The following is a 25,188-nucleotide window of genomic DNA, read 5'->3' on the forward strand; positions in this document are numbered from 1 at the left end:
CTGTAGCATTTCTGATATTATATGTGGATGACATATTACTGATTGGAAATGATATAGAATTTCTGGATAGCATAAAGGGATACTTGAATAAAAGTTTTTCAATGAAAGACCTCGGTGAAGCTGCTTACATATTAGGCATTAAGATCTATAGAGATAGATCAAGACGCTTAATTGGACTTTCACAAAGCACATACCTTGACAAAATTTTGAAGAAGTTCAAAATGGATCAAGCGAAGAAAGGGTTCTTGCCTGTGTTACAAGGTGTGAAATTGAGTAAGACTCAATGCCCGACCACTGCAGAAGATAGAGAGAATATGAAAGATGTTCCCTATGCATCAGCCATAGGCTCTATCATGTATGCAATGCTGTGTACCAGACCTGATGTGTGCCTTGCTATAAGTTTAGCAGGGAGGTACCAAAGTAATCCAGGAATGGATCACTGGACAGCGGTCAAGAACATCCTGAAATACCTGAAAAGGACTAAGGATATGTTTCTCGTATATGGAAGTGACAAAGAGCTCATCGTAAAAGGTTACGTTGATGCAAGCTTTGACACTGATCCGGACGATTCTAAATCGCAAACCGGATACGTGTTTACATTAAACGGTGGAGCTGTCAGTTGGTGCAGTTCTAAACAAAGCGTCGTAGCGGGATCTACATGTGAAGCGGAATACATAGCTGCTTCGGAAGCAGCAAATGAAGGAGTCTGGATGAAGGAGTTCATATCCGATCTAGGTGTCATACCTAGTGCATCGGGTCCAATGAAAATCTTTTGTGACAATACTGGTGCAATTGCCTTGGCAAAGGAATCCAGATTTCACAAAAGGACCAAACACATCAAGAGACGCTTCAACTCCATCCGGGATCTAGTCCAGGTGGGAGACATAGAGATTTGCAAGATACATACGGATCTGAATGTTGCAGACCCGTTGACTAAGCCTCTTCCACGAGCAAAACATGATCAGCACCAAAGCTCCATGGGTGTTAGATTCATTACAGTGTAATCTAGATTATTGACTCTAGTGCAAGTGGGAGACTGAAGGAAATATGCCCTAGAGGCAATAATAAAGTTATTATTTATTTCCTTATAATCATGATAAATGTTTATTATTCATGCTAGAATTGTATTTACCGGAAACATAATACATGTGTGAATACATAGACAAACAGAGTGTCACTAGTATGCCTCTACTTGACTAGCTCGTTAATCAAAGATGGTTATGTTTCCTAACCATGAACAATGAGTTGTTATTTGATTAACGAGGTCACATCATTAGTAGAATGATCTGATTGACATGACCCATTCCATTAGCTTAGCACCCGATCGTTTAGTATGTTGCTATTGCTTTCTTCATGACTTATACATGTTCCTATGACTATGAGATTATGCAACTCCCGTTTACCGGAGGAACACTTTGGGTACTACCAAACGTCACAACGTAACTGGGTGATTATAAAGGAGTACTACAGGTGTCTCCAATGGTCGATGTTGGGTTGGCGTATTTCGAGATTAGGATTTGTCACTCCGATTGTCGGAGAGGTATCTCTGGGCCCTCTCGGTAATACACATCACATAAGCCTTGCAAGCATTACAACTAATATGTTAGTTGTGAGATGATGTATTACGGAACGAGTAAAGAGACTTGCCGGTAACGAGATTGAACTAGGTATTGGATACCGACGATCGAATCTCGGGCAAGTAACATACCGATGACAAAGGGAACAACGTATGTTGTTATGCGGTCTGACCGATAAAGATCTTCGTAGAATATGTAGGAGCCAATATGGGCATCCAGGTCCCGCTATTGGTTATTGACCAGAGACGTGTCTCGGTCATGTCTACATTGTTCTCGAACCCGTAGGGTCCGCACGCTTAAGGTTACGATGACAGTTATATTATGAGTTTATGCATTTTGATGTACCGAAGGTTGTTCGGAGTCCCGGATGTGATCACGGACATGACGAGGAGTCTCGAAATGGTCGAGACGTAAAGATTGATATATTGGAAGCCTATATTTGGATATCGGAAGTGTTCCGGGTGAAATCGGGATTTTACCGGAATACCGGGAGGGTTACCGGAACCCCCGGGAGCTATTTGGGCCATAGTGGGCCTTAGTGGAAAAGAGAAGGGGCTGCCCTAGATGGGCTGCGCGCCCCCCCTTCCCCTAGTCCTATTAGGACTAGGAGAGGTGGCCGGCCCCCTCCTCCTCTTTTCCCCTCCGAGGAATCCTAGTTGGACTAGGATTGGAGGGGGAATCCTACTCCCAGTGGGAGTAGGACTCTCCTGCGCCTCCCCCCCTTGGCCGGCCAGCCTCCCCTCCTCTCCTCCTTTATATACGGAGGCAGGGGCACCTCTAAACACACAAGTTGACACAAGTTGATCCACGTGATCGATTCCTTAGCCGTGTGCGGTGCCCCCTGCCACCATATTCCTCGATAATACTTTAGCGGAGTTTAGGCGAAGCCCTGCTGCTGTAGTTCATCAAGATCGTCACCACGTCGTCGTGCTGACGAAACTCTTCCCTGACACTTTGCTGGATCGGAGTCCGGGGATCGTCATCGAGCTGAACGTGTGCTCGAACTCGGAGGTGCCGTAGTTTCGGTGCTTGATCGGTTGGATCGTGAAGACGTACGACTACTTCCTCTACGTCGTGTCATCGCTTCCGCAGTCGGTCTGCGTTGGGTACGTAGACAACACTCTCCTCTCGTTGCTATGCATCACATGATCTTGCGTGTGCGTAGGAAATTTTTTGAAATTACTACGAAACCCAACAGAGGAGGGAGTAGTTCACCCTCGGGGCTGAGGGCATGTACCAGTAGCTATGTGTTTGATCTCTCTCTCTTGTGTTCTCTCTCGTGTTCCCTCCATGGCACGATCTTGATGTATCTCGAGCTTTGCTATTGTAGCTGGATCTTATGATGTTTCTCCCCCTCTACTCTCTTGTGATGAATTGAGTTTCCCCTTTTGAAGTTATCTTATCGGATTGAGTCTTTTATGAGAACACTTGATGTATGTCTTGCCGTGCTTATCTGTGGTGACAATGGCATATCATGTGCCTTTTGATGTATGTTTTGGTGACCAACTTGTGGGTTCTTCCCATGAACCTATGCATAGGGGTTGGCACATGTTCTTGACTCTCCGGTAGAAACTTTGGGGCACTCTTTGAAGTACTTTGTGTTGGTTGGATGAATCTGAGATTGTGTGATGCATATCGTATAATCATGCCCACGGATACTTGAAGTGACCATGGAGTATCTATGTGACATTAGGGTTTTGGTTGACTTGTGTCTTAAGGTGTTATTCTAGTACGAACTCTTTTATAGATTGATCCGAAAGAATAGCTTTGAGGTGGTTTCGTACCCTACCATAATCTCTACGTTTGTTCTCCGCTATTAGTGGCTTTGGAGTGACTCTTTGTTGCATGTTGAGGGCTTGTTATATGATCTATCTATGTTATTATTGTTGAGAGAACTTGCACTAGTGAAAGTATGAACCCTAGGCCTTGTTTCCTATCATTGCAATACCGTTTACGCTCACTTTTATCATTGGTTACCTTGCTGTTTTTATATTTTCATATTACAAATACCTATATCTACCATCCATATTGCACTTGTATCACCATTTCTTCGCCGAACTAGTGCACCTATACAATCTACCATTGTATTGGGTGTGTTGGGGACACAAGAGACTCTTTGTTATTTGGTTGCAGGGTTGTTTGAGAGAGATCATCTTCATCCTACGCCTCCCATGGATTGATAAACCTTAGGTCATCCACTTGAGGGAAATTTGCTACTGTCCTACAAACCTATGCACTTGCAGGCCCAACAACGTCTACAAGAAGAAGGTTGTGTAGTAGACATCAAGCTCTTTTCTGGCGCCGTTGCCGGGGAGGCTAGGTAAACGGCACTCACTCACACCCGGTCAACTAGGCTCTTTTCTAGCGCCGTTGCCGGGGAGGTGAGTGCTTGAAGGTATATCTTTAGATCTTGCGATCGAATCTTTTTGTTTCTTGTTTTATCACTAGTTTAGTTCATAAAGAAAAATTACAAAAAATGGAGTTAAGTTTGTCTCATACACTTCATCTTTTTAATATCTTTCGTGAGTTTGATGGAAAAGAAAATTGTGCTCAAGTGCTAGAAGAAGAATGCATTAAAATGTTTGGTACTAGATCTTTGTATGATGAGCATGATTGCAATGTTGTTAGTATGAATTCCTTGAATATCCATGATGCTAATGATATGCAAAGCCACAAGCTTGGGGAAGCTATTTTTGATGAATATGATATATTTTGTCCCCCAAGCTTTGATGATCAAATTTATTTTGATGATAGCATGCCTCCTATTTATGATGATTATATTGATGAAAGTGGGTTTGAAGAGTGTCAACTTTAGAAAGTAGTGATCCCACTATTTTGGAGGATGTTGAATCTTATTGTGATGAACATGAAAGTGGATTTGGAAGAGTGTCAACTTTATTTAGTAATGATTCCACTATTTCGAAAGAGGTCCAATTGATTATGAGAACAAAGTTGCTATCTATGATGATTATTGTGGTGACTTGTATGCTATTAGGAATAATGATAACCATGAAACTTGTCATCATGATTTTAGTTTTCAATTGGATTATGCCTCACATGATAAGTATTTTGAGTTTGCTCCCACTACTATTGGTGAGAAGAATTTTGCTTATGTGGAGAGTAATAAAATTTCTATGCTTGTAGATCATGAAAAGAATGATTTAGGTGCTGGTTATATTGTTGAATTCATTCATGATGCTACTGAAAATTATTATGAGGGAGGAATATATGCTTGTAGGAATTGCAAAAATGTCAAGTTTCCTCTCTATGTGTTTAAAATCTCGAAGCTATACTTGTGTTACCTTCCTATGTTTGTTGATTATTGTTCCCATAAGTTGTTTGTTCACAAAACCCCTATGCATAGGAAGTGGGTTAGACTTAAATGTGCTAGTCATATGCTTCATGATGCTCATGTTATGTTTCAATTCTTATCTTTTATGTGAGCATCATTGTCATCATCATGCCTAGCTAGAAAGGCATTAAAGAAAGGCGCTTGTTGGGAGACAACCCAATATTTACCTTTACTATTTTTGTGTGTCCACATGATTATGCTACTGTAGTAATCATGTTTTATAGATTTTGTTTCAATAAAGTGCCAAGTAAGACCTTTAGGATAGCTTACGGTGATAGTTGTGTTGATCCTACTGAAAATCAGAAACTTTTGCACCCAGTAAACTAGTTTTGTTAATTCACAGAAACGTGCTTCTTATCTGATTCTTTTTGCTCTGGATTGGTACACTAATTTCTTAGGACTTCCTAATTTGGTAGAATGTTTGGAGTTCCAGAAGTATACGTTTGATACAGATTACTATAGACTGTTCTGTTTTTGACAGATTCTGTTTTCTATGTGTTGTTTGCTTATTTTGATGAATCTATGGCTAGTATTAAGTGGTATCAACAATAGATAAGTTCAAGTACAGTATATATTACACCAATATGAGTTTAGAATGAGTTCATTACAGTACCTAAGTGGTGGTTTTATTTTCTTATACTAACGGAGCTTACGAGTTTTCTGTTGAGTTTTGTGTTGTGGAGTTTTCAAGTTTTGGGTAAGGATTCGATGGACTATGGAATAAGGAGTGGCAAGAGCCTAAGATTGGCCCAAGGCACCCCAAGGTAATATTCAAGTACAACCAAGAGCCTAAGCTTGGGGATGCCCCGGAAGGCATCCCCTTTTTCGTTTTCGTTCATCGGTAACTTTACTTGTAGCTATATTTTTATTCACCACATGATATGTGTTTTGCTTGGAGAGTCATTTTATTTTGTTAGTATTTGCTTTTTGTTATTTGGAATAGTGTTTTGCATCTTTAGTTTCAATAAAAAGTCAAGGATAGCCTTTGCCATGCTTATTTTGCTAGTATACATGTTGCTGTTTGAAAACAGAAAGTTTACCGCTGTTGCAAAAATTACCCAGAAAAGTCAGAGCATGATATAATGTTGAAACTTTTTGCATAATTAGATCTGATAAATTTACTACAGTGGGAATTTTATTTCATAATTTTTGGAGTTAGGGAAGTATGGATACTCTTGCATTCTTTACAGACTGTACTGTTTTGGTAGATTGCTGTTATGTTTGCATTGTTTGCATATGTTTGCTTGTTTAATGATTCTATTTGAGGATAGGAGTATTAAATATGCAGAGGCATTTAGTATGGAATGTTGAATAATAATTTTAGTGATTTGTTATAGTAGAAAATGATAAGGTTTTGCATTGGTTTATACTAACCTATCTCACGAGTTCTTGTTGAGTTTGTTGTGGATGAAGCTTTTGAGAGATAGAGAAACCATGATATGAGAGGAATTAAGGAGACACAAAAGTTCAATCTTGGGGATTCCCAAGGCACCCCAAGATAATATTTCAAGAAGTCTCAAGCATCTAAGCTTGGGGATGCCCCGGTAGGCATCCCACCTATCTTCTTCAACAACTATCGGTTAGTATCGGTTGAGCCTAAGTTTTTACTTCTTCACATGAGTTGTGCTATCCTTGCAATGTCATTTTATTTTGTTTTCCTTGATGTTTTATTAGAGTACCAAGATCTGAAATTCTTTAATGAGAGATAGTCTTCGCATAGTTGCATAATTATTTAGCTACTCATTGATCTTCACTTATATCTTTTGGAGTTGTTTGTCATTTGCTCTAGTGCATCACTTATATCTTTTAGAGCATGGCGGTGGTTATATTTTGTAGAAATTTCTAGTCTCTCATGCTTCACTTATATTATTTTGAGAGTCTTTTAGAAAAGCATGGTATTTGCTATGGTCATAAAGTTGGTCCTAGAATGATGAGCATCCAAGTTGAGTATAATAAAAACTATCATAGAAAGTGAATTGGATGCTATGATCAATTTGATGTTTGATAATTGTTTTGAGATATGGAGGTAGTGATATTAAAGTCATGCTAGTTGGGTGATTATGAATTTAAATAACTCGTGTGTTGAAGCTTGTGATTCTCGTAGCATGCACGTATGGTGAACCGCTTTGTGATGAAGTTGGAGCACAATTTTATTTATTGATTGTCTTCCTTATGAGTGGCAGTCGGGGACGAGCGATGGTCTTTTCCTACCAATCTACCCCCCTAGGAGCATGCACATAGTACTTTAGTTTTTGATGACTTCTAAATTTTTGCAACAAGTATATGAGTTCTTTTGATTAATGTTGAGTCCATGGATTATACGCACCCTTTCACCCTTCCATCATTGCTAGCCTCTCTTGTACCGTGCAACTTTCGCCAGTACCATACACCCACCATACTCCTTCCTCAAAACAGCCACCATACCTACCTATTATGGCATTTCCATAGCCATTCCAAGATATATTGCCATGCAACTTTCCACCGTTCCGTTCATATACGCATTACTTTTGTCATATTGTTTTTTGCATGATCATGTAGTTGACATTGTATTTGTGGCAACGCCACCTTCATAATTTTCATACATGTCACTCTTGATTCATTGCATATCCCAGTACACCACCGTAGGCATTCATATAGAGTCATATCTTGTTCTAGCTTTGAGTTATAATTCTTGAGTTGTAAATCCATAAAAATGTGATGATCTTCATTATTAGAGCATTGTCCTAGTGAGGAAAGGATGATGAAGACTATGATTCCCCCACAAGTCGGGATGAGACTTCGGACTTTACAAAAAGAAAAAGAAAAAAGAGAAAGGCCAAAAAAAGAGAAGGCCAAAGAAAAAAAAGAAAAAAGAAAAAAAGAAAGAAGAAAATAATAAAATGAGAGAAAAAGAGAAGGGACAATGCTACTATCTCTTTTTCCACACTTGTGCTTCAAAGTAGCACCATGATCTTCATGATAGAGAGTCTCATATGTTGTCACTTTCATATACTAGTGGGAATTTTTCATTATAGAACTTGGCTTGTATATTCCAATGATGGGCTTCCTCAAAAGTGCCCTAGGTCTTCGTGAGCAAGCAAGTTGGATGCACCCCACTTAGTTTCTTTTGTTGAGCTTTCATATATTTATAGCTCTAGTGCATCCGTTTCATGGCAATCCCTACTCACTCACATTGATATCTATTAATGGGCATCTCCATAGCCCGTTGATACGCCTAGTTGATGTGAGACTATCTTCTCCTTTTTGTCTTCTCCACAACCACCATTCTATTCCACATATAGTGCTATGTCCATGGCTCACGCTCATGTATTGCGTGAAAGTTGAAAAAGGTTGAGATTATTAAAGTATGAAACAATTGCTTGGCTTGTCATTGGGGTTGTGCATGATTAAATACTTTGTGTGATGAAGATAGAGCATAGCCTGACTATATGATTTTGTAGGGATGAACTTTCTTTTGCCATGTTATTTTGAAAAGACATGATTACTTTGATTAGTATGCTTGAAGTGTTACTATTTCCTTTATCAATATGAACTTTTATTTTGTATTCATTTGGATCTGAACATTCATGTCACAATAAAGAAAATTACATTATGAATTATGCTAGGTAGCATTCCACATCAAAAAATCTGTTTTTATCATTTACCTACTCGAGGACGAGCAGAAATTAAGCTTGGGGATGCTTGATACGTCTCCAACGTATCTATAATTTTTGACTGTTCCATGCTATTATATTACCCCTTTTGGATGTTTATGGGCTTTATTTTATACATTTATATCATTTTTGGGACTAACCTACTAACCGGAGGCCCATCCCATATTGCTGTTTTATTGCGTGTTTCAATATTTCAAAGAAAAGGAATATCAAACGGAGTCCAAGCGGAATGAAACCTTTGGCAGCGTGATTTTTTGGAAGAATATGATCCTGGAGACTTGGAGTCCACGTCAGAAGATCCTCGAGGAAGCCACGAGATAGGAGGCCGCGCCCCCTTACAGGGTGGTGGCCCCCTATCTCGTGGGCCCCTCGAGCACCTCCTGACTGACTTCTTTCGCCTATATAAGCCTACGTACCCTAAAACCATCGAATATCAAGATAGATCGGGAGTTCCGCTGCCGCAAGCCTCTGTAGCCACCAAAAACCTCTCGAGAGCCCGTTCCGGCACCCTGCCGGAGGGGGAACCCATCACCGGTGGCCATCTTCATCATCCCGGCGCTATCCATGACGAAGAGGGAGTAGTTCACCCTCGGGGCTGAGGGTATGTACCGGTAGCTATGTGTTTGATCTCTCTCTCTCGTGTTCTCTCTCGTGTTCCCTCCATGGCACGATCTTGATGTATCCCGAGCTTTGCTATTGTAGTTAGATCTTATGATGTTTCTCCCCCTCTACTCTCTTGTGATGAATTGAGTTTCCCCTTTTGAAGTTATCTTATCGGATTGAGTCTTTTATGAGAACACTTGATGTATGTCTTGCCATGCTTATCTGTGGTGACAATGGGATATCATGTGCCTTTTGATGTATGTTTTGGTGACCAACTTGCGGGTTCCACCCATGAACCTATGCATAGGGGTTGGCACACGTTCTTGACTCTCCGGTAGAAACTTTGGGGCACTCTTTGAAGTACTTTGTGTTGGTTGGATGAATCTGAGATTGTGTGATACATATCGTATAATCATGCCCACGGATACTTGAAGTGACAATGGAGTATCTATGTGACATTAGGGTTTTGGTTGACTTGTGTCTTAAGGTGTTATTCTAGTACGAACTCTTTTATAGATTGATCCGAAAGAATAACTTTGAGGTGGTGTCGTACCCTACCATAATCTCTATGTTTGTTCTCCGCTATTAGTGGCTTTGGAGTGACTCTTTGTTGCATATTGAGGGCTTGTTATATGATCTATCTATGTTATTATTGTTGAGAGAACTTGCACTAGTGAAAGTATGAACCCTAGGCCTTGTTTCCTATCATTGCAATACCGTTTACGCTCAGTTTTATCATTAGTTACCTTGTTGTTTTTATATTTTCAGATTACAAATACCTATATCTATCATCCATATTGCACTTGTATCACCATCTCTTCGCCGAACTAGTGCACCTATACAATCTACCATTGTATTGGGTGTGTTGGGGACACAAGAGACTCTTTGTTATTTTGTTGCAGGGTTGTTTGAGAGAGACCATCTTCATCCTACGCCTCCCACGGATTGATAAACCTTAGGTCATCCACTTGAGGGAAATTTGCTACTGTCCTACAAACCTGTGCACTTGCAGGCCCAACAACGTCTACAAGAAGAAGGTTGTGTAGTAGATATCAACCACCATATCCAACTGATGTGATTTCTGTGAAACCATTACTCTTTCAGACTTTTTAGCAATAATATTGTCTGGCTTCCTCTCGGTGATGCTCCTCACATAACTTACAAGTTCAGCTCTTTCAATCTACAGACAAGTAAAAACAGAGTATGTTGTTAGTTACCACAACATTTGTGCTGACTAAGTAATTGAAAAACACAATACATACCATGCATGCATCATATGTTGCGAGTCCATCTCTTGTGTTCTTATAAGCTGAAAACATAAGATTTATGTGCCGCTTATTATAGTCTATAATCCTGGACAGTTTTATGTGTCTCCTCAGTACAATTGGTAGTCATTATCAAGATAGAATATCTACATACATAATCTATATGATTACAGAATTACCAAACATATGTTATCGTAAACAAGATGCACATGATAACTCACTTGTAGAAAGAAGTGACAACCATACAAATATATGACAGGGCTATTTGATAGAATTTGTTGTTGTGCCTTTGTAATAGCATCAAGTAGATAATTCATTGCATACTCTCACTAATTATATTCTCCTATGTAATCAGTTCTACATAGAGCTCCCCAATAATAAATAATAGTGTAGTCATGTTTAAAAGAAGGTGTCCCAAATGGACCATAATAAATATAACACATGTTGCCTTAAAAGCATGCCTTTTTAGCTTCACTTGATAAGTCAGTCATATCTCTGGCTAAGAAATTTTCTGCTGCCGTCAAACTGTGAGAATCATTTCCAACCATCCCTGCATTTTTCTTCGAGAAGTCAACAGAAGCAACTTTTGTCTAAGCTTCAATACCATCAATATATCTAGGTCCACAAGAAAACCCAAAAACTTTATGCATATCTGCATCATAGAATTTGAGTTTCCTATCTTTAGACATCTTAATGCACTGATCTTTCACATCTGTTGAACTTACCGGAAATGTACTAAACTTAAGGTGAACCTTTTTAATTGCAGGTAAGTTCAACAACTCATCAAATTTGATTTCCTAGTGCATAAATTTCTTGTATTTAGTGAATCCATTCAAAATAGCACGAACGTGGTCTACCTTCTACCTGGATTCAGAGTTACACTTGTCATCCTCATTTTCTCCGCTCGAGTAATCTCCTTCAGTGTAATAATATCTTACATCTCTGTTACATTTTGCTGTACCACTTACTGAATGACTTGACTTAGACGACATATTTTATACTATAATGTAAATGAAGAAAATAAGATAATAATAATTTAATGAATTAGATAATTCATCAAAAATTGTTGTTTTAACAACTACTTGTTAAAATAAATATTTGTAAGGTAGGAATGTTATTTATTAGTGTTATTAATAAAAATATTTACTTACAAATCCAAGTAGATTAATATATACACTCATTTGCCACTATAGAAGTAGATAACATAAATTTAAACTTAAATATACACTCTTTCTATATGTAACCTTCTTGTTAAGTTTCTAACATTTTTCATAAAGTTAAATAACCTTTCATATACATATGTAAGTACATATATTTGGTTTCAGAGATAACAATGCATATTCTAAATTTACATTGTAGAAATATTTAAGAACTTTGTGTTGATATTTCTTCTAAAGGTACAAAAGAGTACATGTGTGCTATAAGTTTTCGTCTGATTAACTAACGTAATTGCGTAAGTTTTGTTATCCCGAACGTACCTACTTTCAAAGTTTCATACTTGTAATTTCTGATATATACAGTCACGTCCTAGATTCATAAACCTCATACCAACCATATTATTTTTGTTCTAGGATCTATACCAATTTTTTTATTCCACAAAGTTGGATAAACCAAAGCTTTGAGTTATTGAAGGAGGACAAAGTAATAGAAATGAATTAAAGAAAAAACGGTCAAATAGCCAACAACCTTATTCTAACATTGTGCTTACAAAAACATTGGAAGAACATTAAACATACGAGGGAATACAACATCGACTAACCTGTGTTTGATAAGCCTACGCAATGCTTCTCCTCCTGCCTTTGAGTAGCTCTCGACTGTGCATTATTCACAACAAATAGCTTCAATCCATTCTCGTCTACAACGATACTTCAACAACAGTTCTAAGAAAGTATTCTAAGAAGAGAAGCACAATGTACTTCAGGAGAACAATGAGATAGAAGAATAGAAGGAACACTTTAATCAAAAGAATAACCTTTAGTAGGCACTTGTTACAGGAATTGTTCATCAAAATATCTGTATCCTACAAACGAGACCCATAGAAAAAAATAGAATACTTTTTTTTTAGAAAAGAGGCGCCTGCCCGGCCTTAAATTGAGGCCCTTACAGACCCAACACGAGTCGCGGAACAAATAATTAGCAGGAAGTACAAGCGATACAAGCCCGAAGGTGAAGATAAGTGACGCAGCACAAAGCTAAAAGGAAGAACATAGGGCTCTCGAGGTAGCAATGTCGGGTGTCATGTCGGTGGTGCCCCTTGTGTTGCTCGACGCAGCTCAGTACACTATGCTCGCACCTTTCATGCGAGGCCCTCCACATGCCTTCTGTCTTGCGCCCTTGACAGTGGTTTTTCAGAGCTGCAAGAAAGACACCAGTTTATATAACAGATCAGCCGGGTGTTTGATGTATATTCCCTCTATCAAAGCCTTATTTCTTGTGGTCCATAGAGCCCAAGCCAGCGCCCCAAATCCTACCCAGGCCATCTGTTTATCTCGCCCAGAAGTGGCCATAGCCAACCAATAAAAATGCAAAAACCCGCTCGGATTCCATGTGGAACCTGTTACCGCCCTCAACGAACTCCACACAAATCGGGCCATGCTGCATCGAAATATGATATGATCGCAGTCTTCATTTTCCCCACACCAAATGCATTTGCCATCACCTGGGCCTCTTCTTTTTTGCATTTGGTCCCCACTTGCAATTCGGTTACGGGCCACTTGCCAGAGGAAAATCTTAATTTTTGCCAGGATGCGAGCTTTCCATATTCCCGACATGTCACATGGCGTCATAGACTTGAAGATCTCCCTATATAGGGATCCGGTGGAGAAGTGCCCCAATGGCTCCAAGTGCCGGATAACCTCATCATTTCCATGGCCCAACGAATGTACTTGCAGTCTCTTACGCATGTCCTCCCATTCCATGCTCTCTATCTGCCCAAAAGGTTGACGGAACTGTGGCGCCCATTGCCCTTGTCTCCAGATTTCCGCCACCTTGGTGGATTGGTTTGAGGCGATGGCAAATATCTGAGGGAATGCCAGAGATAGTCGGACCTTGCCACACCAAATATCTATCCAGAATCACGCAGCTTTCCCGTTGTGGATTATAAATCTAGTCCCGAGATGTAGTAACGGATGTACTCTCCTAATATCCCTCGCAAATTGAGACAATTTAGTGTTCCGCCTGAACTCCACCCCTCCCTGGACCAAGTATTTGGAAGTGAATATATCTAGCTAGAGGCCTCCCTGTCCCGTTAAAATCTTCCATGCCCATTTTGTCATGAGACACCGGTTCATAACTTTGGTATTGATCACCCCAAGCCGCCAACCTCTTTAGGTTGACATATCTTATCCCAGCTCACCATAAGATATCTCTGCTTCCCATTTTCCTTCGCCCAGAAGAACCGTGACCGAATCTTATTAAGTTTGTCGTGAATCCCGTCTTGAAGGAGGTAAAAACCCATCACGAACATAGGGATATTTGTGAGACAATCGTTTATGAGTACCAGCCATCCCCCTGAGACCAGTAATTTACCCTGCCATGGTTCAACTCTAGCCGCAGTTTTGTCCACCACCGGCTAGAGCTCCCCCATGGTTATCGCCCTAGATGAAATGGGCATCCCTAGATATTTTATTGGGATGGACCCCATTCGCAGTTCATCATATGTGCCGCCCTAAGCTAGGATTCAAGGTCATCTCTCGTGACAATCGCCTCACTCTTTGCGAAATTGATTTTTAGGCCGGACATCTCCTCAAAGCACATTAAGAGAAATTTAAGGTTCGTAATTTCCCTCTCGGATTTTTTTATAAAGACAAGAGTGTCATTTTCATATTGGAGATGCGATATTCCTCCTGGAATAATGCCCTGGGCCACCCCAGATATATGACCCGCCACCTTGGCACAATCAAGTATAGCTGCAAGAGTGTCAGCTAATATGTTAAAGAGGAGTGGGGATATAGGATCCATTTGTCTGACACCCCTCTTATTTCTGAAGAACGCCCCTATCTCGCCATTGATATTAACTGACGTCTATCCCCCCTGTACAAGTTGCCGCATCCAGCTAATCCATAGTGGATCAAAGCCTTTTGCCTTAAGCACCTCTTCCAAGAATTCCCACCTTACTCGGTCGTAGGCCTTCTCGAAGTCAATTTTCAGGATGAACACCTCTCCTTAGTGGTATTGATTTTGTGCAGTACCTCATGTAGAACAACCACCCCATCTAATATACTTCTCCCTCGAATAAAAGCTATTTGGTTTGGGTCAATGATTTTGTCTGCCATCGGTGACAGGCGAGTCGCAAAACCCTTGGCCAAGAGTCGGAAACTGACATTGATTGGAGTTATTGGACAAAATTTTCTAATGTTGTCCGCCCCATGCACCTTCGGAAGTAATGCCAACACCCCATAGTTAAGTCGCTTTACGACAATTCTACCAAGGGTGAACTCGTGCACCAAATCCCAGAACTTTTTGTAGAAGATTACCGAGAACCCGTCGGGCCCTAGTGCCGTATTCACCCTCATGTTATTTAGGTTGTTGGTCACCTCCACTAGAGTAAAGGGGTGTATTAATGCCAGGTTATCCTCCCTCGAAACCTTGCATTGAGACTCCCACATGTCCGGTCTGAGGGAAGTAGCCCCTCCTGAGGTTGTCCGTAGCAATTGCCTATATAAGCCATCAATATGGGCTCTAAGTTATGCCTCCCCAGCGTACAAAGTATCCCCATCGGAAAAGGGACCTAATCGTGCACCTACGTCGGCGGCCATTTTCCACCACATGAAAGATATAATACTTTAGCTTTACAATGTGAATACAGATATATGTGAAGCGATATACACTCACAAATACACTAAATAAACACCCAAATTTTTACATGAGGCACTTAGCACTCTATGAGGCCTGACTTTGTCCTGCCTTGATCATGTACGTAAATCCTTGGTTTTGCGATTAGCGTTAGCGTTCTCTACCCTAGCTGCCGCCACGGGCGAGGTGACTAGGGAGGCGATCTTATTCCACCGACCTCCGCCGGCGAGGGCACTGGCCCCCTCTCCCTTCGGCTGCTGCTCCGGCGGCATGAGGGAGGGGGACCATGTTTCTTCGCTCTGTAGTTAGGGTTTGGATTTGTAGGTCATGGTGCGCCATTGGGGTGGTGGGAACGACGCCCGGACGAATAAATCTACCTCAAGTTAACTCCCACACCGGCGGTGTCCTTCATGGTGGCATCTCGGAGTTGGTGGCATCATGTGTTCGTCGATCCTTCAGATCGGCGGCATTAGGGTTCATGGATGGTGTCGGTGAGGCGGCGCCGGTGACTCCATCAGGTGTGTCTCTCCTTCTGCTCTATCCCCGTTGCTGCGGTGTTGTCTCCTACGTCATGGTGGAGCAGGAAGGTTTTGTCGTCCGGGAGTACACGCAGACGCTTGTCTGTGCAAGTGACAGCTGGAAGATGGTGCATCTTGTGCTGGGTTTGTGGTTGGAGGCTGACAGTTCTGATTTCCTCCTCCGACGTCGTAGTCGTGCGGGGGTGTCAGTTCTGGAGTTCGATGGCGTGTCTGGGGACGCGTTGCCCTGGTCTGATTCTTTCAACGATAATGGTTTTGCTTCAAGCAAACTACCTTGGAGATCCGTAAAGCTGCTGATCAGCGATGGAGCCGCGTCGAGCTCGGGTGAAGAGGTGATCTGTCTCATTTTCCTTGATGGAGAGGGCCAGATGCTGGTTTTTTGGATAGGACTAGTAAGCATGCACGTGCATTGCACGCCTCGTGAAGAAGACATGGTTTGTTCTCTAACTCTCCATTTAAGGGGATAAGGGCGGCTATAGTTTGTCCCCTCCCTTTGTCGTCAAGATAGTCTCACCAAGTTTACGAACACCTAAATTGCTTACCAATGCCATTAGTTCATGTATAAATTTATTACTTTGTTCCTCACACACACAACTCCATTTAAAATAAAATCAGGCAACCCAAGTATGCACATGGTTAATGACTTCATAGATGTGCCAGATGCGGCACCAAAATCAGGTTTTGCCATTGAAGATATTGAGAACATAAGCATTATCATATTACAAAACAAAGCAAGAAACAAGGACGTCTCTCACAAGCCGGAGACTGATTGTGCACCCTTGGAAATCGGGTTCCACCACGTCGTGGCATCTCTAGATGTTTAGATGTTCAGATGTTCAGAGTGGCATCTCGTTGTGGTTGTGATCACTGACATCAACACAGTCTTGGTCATTATTTTGCCAAAAAGAAACAGCGACATTTACCCTTGCGTAGTTTTCCTCTAGTATAGTGGCAATCTGCATCACATGTACTTGCAATTTGTTTTTTACAGTTGTCAGGAGATTAAGTTTTTGCATCACTTTCCCTTGTCATATTGTTGGTGCTTCAAAAATAAAAATAAAACAGCTGATTCGACTTCATCAGAAAGTAAGTACCAATGCATTCCAATAGGATTGATCAAGTGCCTTGGAGCTTAATTATCTAGAATGTACAGTCAAGGTAATGGCCCTGAGGGTATGGCGCGAACATATTGGCCCATATGTTAATGAAGTAAAAGAATAATGTTTATGTGAAGAGTATGTTAATAAACTTACAATAAATATGAATTACCTTTACAAATAACTTCGAAAGCACAACTCTCTGTTTTGAAACAATCTTCTTTGCCAAGCATAACATCAAAATAGCTAAGGAAAATATAGATAGCTTAGAAACAGAAAATGGGTTAATCAATACTCTCATATTACATGAGATAGTAGCATTTTTCAATATCCGAAATTAGAAACCATTGACGATTTAGTATGATTGAAACATTTACTGGGGATGTGGCCAATGTGCCATCTGTTCTCTGATATCCTGCAAGATTATTAAAAACAGAGAAATTGTTTGCATATAGATCACTGAATTTCTGCTTAAAAATAATGGTTGAAAGTTTATTTTAAAATGCAATTCTCGAATGCAGCGAAAGCACGTTTCCTTTTTTCCAAGAACATGGAGGAGAACTCCGTGTATAGATATATTAAGAAGAGAATAGTACATCAACCTAATAAATGAAGTAATGCCACAAAGTTCAAAGTGTTGTGAAACAAAGGAAGACACAACCTAAAATCAAGTCATGACTTATAAGTAGCAGAACATGATTTTGTATATATATGTCACATGCCAATTTAAATGTAAAAAATGAAATATGCATATTATAAATATCAATTCTAAAACCCGGAACTAATCAGAGCTCCATTTTACCAATCATTCTAAAATATCACCAAATGTAATAAGAGGGTTTGGACACAGAAAAACCAATGCAATTCTATTTCTCCACAACAATTACTCTGACCATCACTTGTATATTCATGCAGCGTCCAAATATGTTGTCAAAGACAACAATGTGAGAAATGGAAGCCAGGTCAACATGACAAACATACTCATTTTGCATTGCCAAATAATTACCTGAAACTGTGGAACAGAAGTAATGATCAATGAATCCATTGTGGACAAAAAATGGGACTCTAGTCTCAGACCAAACCACAACAATTTTAGCTTAGGATGTTGTTACTAATTGAAGTGGATTAATCTATGGTTAATAGAATTAAAATGGAGTGATTTTTCCCATAAATGCAATAAATCTTTGGACAAAATAATCGATGATGGATATTTGGGATAAAAATGCAGTGGGGCTCAGCTGAAAAGTTGGGATGAATTGCCATTAGAAAATAAAATATGACTAAATCAGTGCACAACCAAGGACATAAATTATTGATCTATAAAAGTATCATCCATTAATGACTGTGCTCATTTTGGTTCACTGGAACATGGTAGAAGCTGCAACAAATGTAGATAATCACAGTGTTTATACTTGCCTAGTAACATGACTAATTTTGGTTGAGTGGAGCATGGTAGAAGCTGCAACACATGACTGGAGATAATCCCAGTGTTTATACTTGTCTAGTAACATGGCATCTCGGTAGGCACCAGATTGTTCTGGTCAGAGATGCCTCACGAATTGCTTCAGAACCAAAGGATGGTAACACTAATCAATCCATTGTCGACCCGTCTCTCACGAGCTGTCACCTAATACAGTAGTTGCAATTTCAGTTACAGATTAGTAAAATTTAAACTGACAACCAAAAGGTAGCTCCAACTCCTGCTTAAAACTATTACCATTTCTATTACAATTAGTGAAAGTCGTACCTAACCTGCAAATAGTAATTGGCATGCATTACCAATCACCTGGGAGCTTCATCAACCTGCAAATCGTAAATAGCACAACATTGCAGTGATGATGTGGTTCCCACCTTCTTCATCTCGAACGCCGGCTATGACGTCCTCTCCTCTGCATCTCAAACTCCGGCTATGCCGTCTTCTCTTCTGCAGCGTCCAACGTCACGATTGCAGAGTCCAGCTGCTTCAGGCTCAACATCACACGATTCAATGGCTCCATCGCCATCGACCCTGTCATTTATGTTTGCTCCACCTAGAACTAGAAGACACATCGACGGAGGCACAAAGCAGTCGACCTCGGTGCACTCGATGGCAAACATGGGCTGGACGGGGTTCTTGATGGACTCGAGGGAGCCGAGCCGGTAGTAGGAGTGCATCACGTGGAATCGCGACACGGGGAGGGAGGCCGGCGAAGGCATCGTCGATGGGGACGAAGATGGTGATGCCGGTGCCGCGCTTGTCGGCCTCGAGCGGCATGTTGAACCCTGCGCGCGTGGGTGAGGACGTGGGTGATGTTGATCGCGGGGGACCGACGGCCGGACGCAGTGACCTTGAAGCGAATGGGATCGGACGATGAGGCAAGCGGACCACGACGACGGAGTCTACCACCGCCTCCCGCCGCCGCGAGGTTCGATCCTTGTGAAGGGAGCGCACCCGGTGGTGTGGAACCGGTCGAGTATTCGATCATTGTGCTGATTTTCTCACTCGTCGAGGACGTGGGGCGTCGACGACGTTGCGGATGTCCCCGAGAACCTGCCTGTTTCCTCTCACACCGGGTCGGCCAGCGCTGGCGGCCTTCAGCTTCGCTGTCGTTCATGCGGCACCTGAACATCACCCAAGAGAAACATGAGTAATGGTCAATTAGTCACTTGATTGACGCACAGACCGGCAGGAAACTCGCTCGCATCAAACTCATGGTTGGAAACATAGATAAAATCTGATCTTAGCCAATTATACTCGTATGAACGACATATCGAGAGATAAACCCAACGGCGCGGTGAGAAAGATAGATTCGACGGGTAGGCGCATGTGTGGCTCACCTCTGTTGACCTCCGGCTGTGGAGCGGCCATTGGTGCTTGTTGTTTCGGCTCGTGAACGGAACATGGCGGAGCGGTGACCTCTGATTCCTCCGATCTAGGCGGCATCACGTGGACATTGGAGAGCGAGAGGAGCGGAGGAGCGGTTGGTGATGACTCCGTACGACGGCGTGTGTGCCTCCTGTGGGGCGCTGGTGGTAGGAGTTTTGGTAGGAGAGAAATTGGCATGCAGGGATTAGCGTGATTGGTGGGATTAGCGGGAGCCGGCCCGTGGAATTTTACTCCGCGGTGGAGTGCGTTTAGCCATTCTAAATTGATAAGTACACATTTGACTCGGGATTAAATTAATCATAGCCATTAGATTTTATCCAGTGGGCTTAATCTAGCGGTGCTAATTAATCTGGGTACATCTGTTGCGTGGTCTTAAGAAAGAATTAGTTCGATTATTTAATAGTAGTATAGATATAGAAGTACAGATATAGATTATTTTATTTTTTCAATGTTATAATGTCGATATTTACGTGACTTGTAACTAAATCTTTATCTTATTAATGAGACGTATTACTTACCGTGGCTGCCTGCCAGGTAACTTGTTGCGGCTCGGGGCGAAGTCCCGGTCTACCGCGAATGCATCACGTCGCCACTATAAAACGCGCACCTTGACCCCGTCGGAAACCCATCGTTCCGCCGCCGCGACCGCGATGGCGTACCGCCGGAAGCCGCAGTCCTCCTTCGAGCACCACCACCACCACCCGCAGCCCGCTAGCCCTCCCTCCCCGCCGCAGGACTCCCTCGCCGCGCAGGCCATGCGCGCCTCCGCCGCCCACCGAGACGCCTCTTCTCTCTCCTCCGCCTACTCCTCCTCGGCTGCCTCCGCGGCCGCCGCCGCTCGCAGGAGCCACGAGCCCTCCGTCTCCACCCCTTCCCCTGTAAGCCACGCCAGCCTCTTAATTACCCGTCTGCCGTCTTCGTCTCTGGATGCGTCGGATGCGTTGGCGGATCTGGTCCGATCGGCGGTTCCCGCGTCCAGGGGTTCCTGGGATTTGTGACGGGGATCCGATTATACAGTGATTAGCGACGGATTGCTCCGTACTTGGGCCGACCGACTAACCATTTTATTCGAGCTGGATGGGCGTTGAACCTCTCGTGCTTGACTTATAGACTGTTGTTGTTCTTTGGTTGGGACTCCTTGAAATGGGTTGTACTTATTGCTTAGTGTTTTACCCGCTGTTTTGGTGTGTGAAGAGTTTATGTTTACCCCCCTTGGGCGCAGGACTCTTCCAGCTATGGGTACACGTCCATGAAGAGCTTGAACGAGGCCAAGTACGGATTTTGGGGGACGCTTGCTCGGAAAGCAAAGTCACTTATTGACGAGGATGGGTCGCCGGGGCAATATGATTCTCCGACGAGACAGCAGCCGCCAAGAGATGGTACATCACCAGCTATCCATGTGAGACCTGCTATCTTGTACAGTACTTCGTAATGCTACTTGACTGAACTCTAATGTGCGAATTTATTCCATTTAATGTGTACCGATCACCCCTTCAATAAGTAGTACTAATACAGTCTGAACTTTGACTTCTGCGATGAATCCTTGCAACGGCCAGCTTTCTTATCTGTACTTTGTTCTTACATCATGTTTAGTACTTAGTGCATGTTGGTCTGTATAGTATAATCCTCCCTTTTAACCTTGTGCAATTAACTGTGATCATCATTCTGTGTAGTTCACTTTGAACTGTTCATGTGGCCCATCGACAATCTTTACTGACGTAACAGAGACAACACTTGCAACAGCCAGCGCCAGAGACATGGAAATCCGAGACACCTCCATCTCAGAAGAGGTCCGAGGCATTAGCTTCCTCCCTTAACTATATTGGAGGCACAATAAAGAGTGCCCTCGAAGTAAGTTTATGTTCAAAATTCTCTTAATTTTTTGTTTCCAGAAGTTAATCTGAAATTATGTCTGTCAATGCTACCTTTCACAGTTAACGTGGAAAGGCAATTCTCTTTGCTTTTGTATAGAAACCTAGAAACTGTGAACCATTTTAACCTGTCAGTATATGTCTGACAAGAGCAAGCAGTGTCAGATTTATTATTTTACAAGAGCTTAATTAGATTATTTTACCATATTTTCATCCTTATATTTTCCTTTTGTTAACTCAGCTATATATGTTATTTCTTCCAGGAAGGTCGGACTATTGTAGAGACTAAAACAGCTGACATTATTCAGGAGACGCGTAAACTGAATATAAGGCGGAAAGGAGCTGGATCAAATCCACAAGGAGAAACTTCTCACAAATTTGCTCACAGAAATTTTCCTCAAAATCCACTCGATTACGAAACTCAGTTGAAGGCATCTCGCGACGTAAGGTGGCAAATAAGTGTCACTAGACATATTGTTTCAATGCTCCATTTTACAAAAGAAATTGGAAGTTCTGCAATTGTGTAGTGTACCGTAACTGAATGTTAAATGTATTTTGATTGATTGCTTTCATAAGCATCTTTGTTTGTCGGATAGCGATATATGCCTGATTATATTCTTTGCAATAAATATTCCATGAAATGCACTTTTTTTATTTGCTATTTTCCTTTACCTGAGTACAGTAGCATCAGTTAAGTTAACTTGAATCTGATTTGGCCAACTTTGCGTGCATGAGTGAATTATTAATTGCTCCATCTTTTGCTCTTACAGGTTGCAAATGCCATGTCAGCAAAAGCAAAGCTGCTATTACGTGAACTGAAGACTGTGAAGGCAGATTTAGCTTTTGCGAAGGAGCGCTGTGCTCAGCTTGAGGACGAGAATAAAATGTTGCGAGAAAATCAAGATAATGGTGATAACCCAGAAGATGATGATCTGGTTAGTACTTTTAATATAAATGGACAAAACTAACTATGTTTATGACTGTAGTCCATCCTTTTGATTTTGATTACTGATTTATGTCAAAAATAATTAGATACTTCTATCATCTAAGTTTTATTAGAAGTTTATTGTCTATATTGTACTAAAAAAGTTTATCCCACATTTTTTACTGCTAGACACTGATAGTCAGTTGTGATTTTTTATGGAGGGTGGGCTCTAGATGACGAATCACTACCGAATTGACATCAACATAACAAATTAATATGGTCTGCTGTGATCTGTGTAACCTAAGAAATAATAAATTACCTTGTTAATGTGGAAAATGAAGAACAATTTTGTTCTCTCATTAGTTGGGAATTTTGAATTGTGCTCATTGGTAAGAGAACTTGTGCTAACAGTTGGGAGAACTGTGCTTGCGTCAGATGAAGTATTTGAATTTGTTGCAAAATAGCCTACACAAGTCACTCAGATTGCAGTTGCGTGATGGCAATGATTGTTTGTTCATGTCCAAATCTATAAATTGGAATACTAGTACGCTATGTCAATGATCAGTCCATGTTATAGACACAAATCGACTGCCCTAAACATTAGTTGATTACCTCGTCCATTCATTGCTCTGCAGCCGTTCACTAGAGGGTTTGGGACCTGATGGGCCAGTCCCATCCGTGTCCTGTTTATTTCATTTCCCTGGTGCGCTGGTAACAGCTGTCTGTCAACCGCCTCCTGCCCCTCGGGCATCTCATACCCTAATCTAGGGGTTGCTTGAGACTGCAGGTTGTCTGTGCCTGCGTCATGTTATGATATCTATACGCTTCATTTTCTTCTTCCATGCTGAACATATTTAAACAGAAAAAGCATTCCATGGGTGTATTCTTATGATAATAGTGAAGGGTGGACTTGTGCTTTACGGAACCTACCCAGTAAAATCCCCTGCTGATAATCATTTGGAGATCATGCCAATACTAGGTGTATAATCCTTAAGTGTTCCCTTGTTATCATTAGTTTCATGGTCAATTCAATGTCATCTTGGAATTGTTTCTATAATGCAGCTGCTGCAATTCTATGGCTGGGTCTCAGGGTCTAAATATTTTTATTTGGTTTTGTTTTTCTGCTAATAAATATCGTGTGCTGATAACCATTGGGAAATTATGCCAAGACTAAGGAATGGTCCTCAGAGTTCTGATTAATTCTATGCTCAACTGAATGTGTCGTACAATTTTCTTTTTTCTGCAAGGCAGGAGCTGCAGTTGTGTGGCTAGTTCTCAGGGTTTAGGGCTTGACAAATGATCAAAGAACAACATGAAAGTGCCGGAAATCATAAGTTGTGTAACTCTAACCAAATGCTTATATTTTGCTCTTGTAAATCTTGAGCTACATCAAAATTGATATATTTTGTGAAATAGAACCAAAAATTGTCAGGCTTAACATGCTGACACTGGTTAACCATTTATATCTTCTGCTTCTTTGCAGATCCGCCTACAATTAGAGACACTATTAGCTGAGAAGGCGCGGCTTGCACATGAAAACTCGGTGTATGCTCGAGAAAATAGGTTCCTACGTGAAATTGTAGAGTATCACCAACTTACTATGCAGGATGTCATATATGTGGATGAAGGCATCGAAGAGGTCACTGAGGTGTACCCTACTCAAGTACTGCCTCCTGCGTCTGCTCGCACTGGGCCGGGCCTAGGTCGCGCATCAACTCCAGTGACACTCAAACATGTTAACTCATCTCTGGCCTCCACATCCACCCTTCTGGAACCTTCTCTGGTTGTGCCAGTTTCTCCAAAGACGCTTTCTAGGGCTTCATCTCAAAGCAAATAGAGAGAGCCTGGCACCACCAGCAACCGTTCAACAGGTAAAGATGGTTGGTGGTGTGATACGAGTAACACATATACTGTAACGGAGGTTGCGGCGCCATTGTGCCTGTGGGATGTTGTGGCCTCTGGGCTGTGGTGAATACACGCAGGATCTGTGATGTGTGTATGATCCGTGTTGTAACTTGTGAGATTTTTCTTTCACATCACCATGCTTGCGAAACTACGCATTGCCGGGTTGCATTTGTCTCTTCAGTTGAGGACTTGATGCCGAGGCTAAATTCAAGGTGCATTGCGTGTCTGCCTGAGACGTTTTACATGTTATTGGTACATATGCAAGCCTTCATTTGTTAATAATGCAGTTATGTAATGTTCATCAAGCAAGCAATGAAATCTCCGAGTGCCTGAAAATCCTGTTGGCACATGACGCTCGACCAGGTGAAGTAGAATCAAGACGAACTCTGCATGTAATGCACCATCGAAATCAGCAAGTATCAAGCAGGTACCACTGTTCAGAAGGACGAGTAGAATCATACAGTATGATGGATTCAGATTTCAACATTACATTCGCGGAAGAACTATTTTTGGCATCCAACCGGTGCACAACTTTTTCCAGCTCGTTTTGTATGCCCCGTTCTTTTGGTTTCGCGATTGAGTCTTGTGCATGCGATTTCTTCACGTAATGCAGATCAGTTCTTCGCATACAAGAATGAGTGTCGTGGATCAAGGGTTCGGTTGCAGATGCCTTACAGGAGCCTTCATTAGTTTGGCTTGCGTAAATCTTGTGAGTTCCAAACATCTCCACCTGATGTTTAG

General features: G+C 41.7%; 1 protein-coding gene across 1 annotated transcript; it reads left to right on the forward strand.

Moving 5' to 3' along the window:
* Nucleotides 1–20,330: 20,330 nt before the first annotated feature.
* On the forward strand, nucleotides 20,331–24,673 carry LOC123116528 (uncharacterized). Its single transcript, XM_044537478.1, has 6 exons — nucleotides 20,331–20,624; nucleotides 20,969–21,145; nucleotides 21,472–21,597; nucleotides 21,881–22,060; nucleotides 22,388–22,552; nucleotides 24,026–24,673. Exons 1-6 carry the CDS (start codon nucleotides 20,397–20,399, stop codon nucleotides 24,377–24,379), a joined length of 1,230 nt encoding a protein of 409 aa, XP_044393413.1. The 5' UTR covers nucleotides 20,331–20,396; the 3' UTR covers nucleotides 24,380–24,673.
* Nucleotides 24,674–25,188: the final 515 nt, after the last annotated feature.

The sequence above is a fragment of the Triticum aestivum genome, chromosome 1B (genome assembly GCF_018294505.1).
Source record: "Triticum aestivum cultivar Chinese Spring chromosome 1B, IWGSC CS RefSeq v2.1, whole genome shotgun sequence".
NCBI classification, from domain to species: domain Eukaryota; kingdom Viridiplantae; phylum Streptophyta; class Magnoliopsida; order Poales; family Poaceae; genus Triticum; species Triticum aestivum.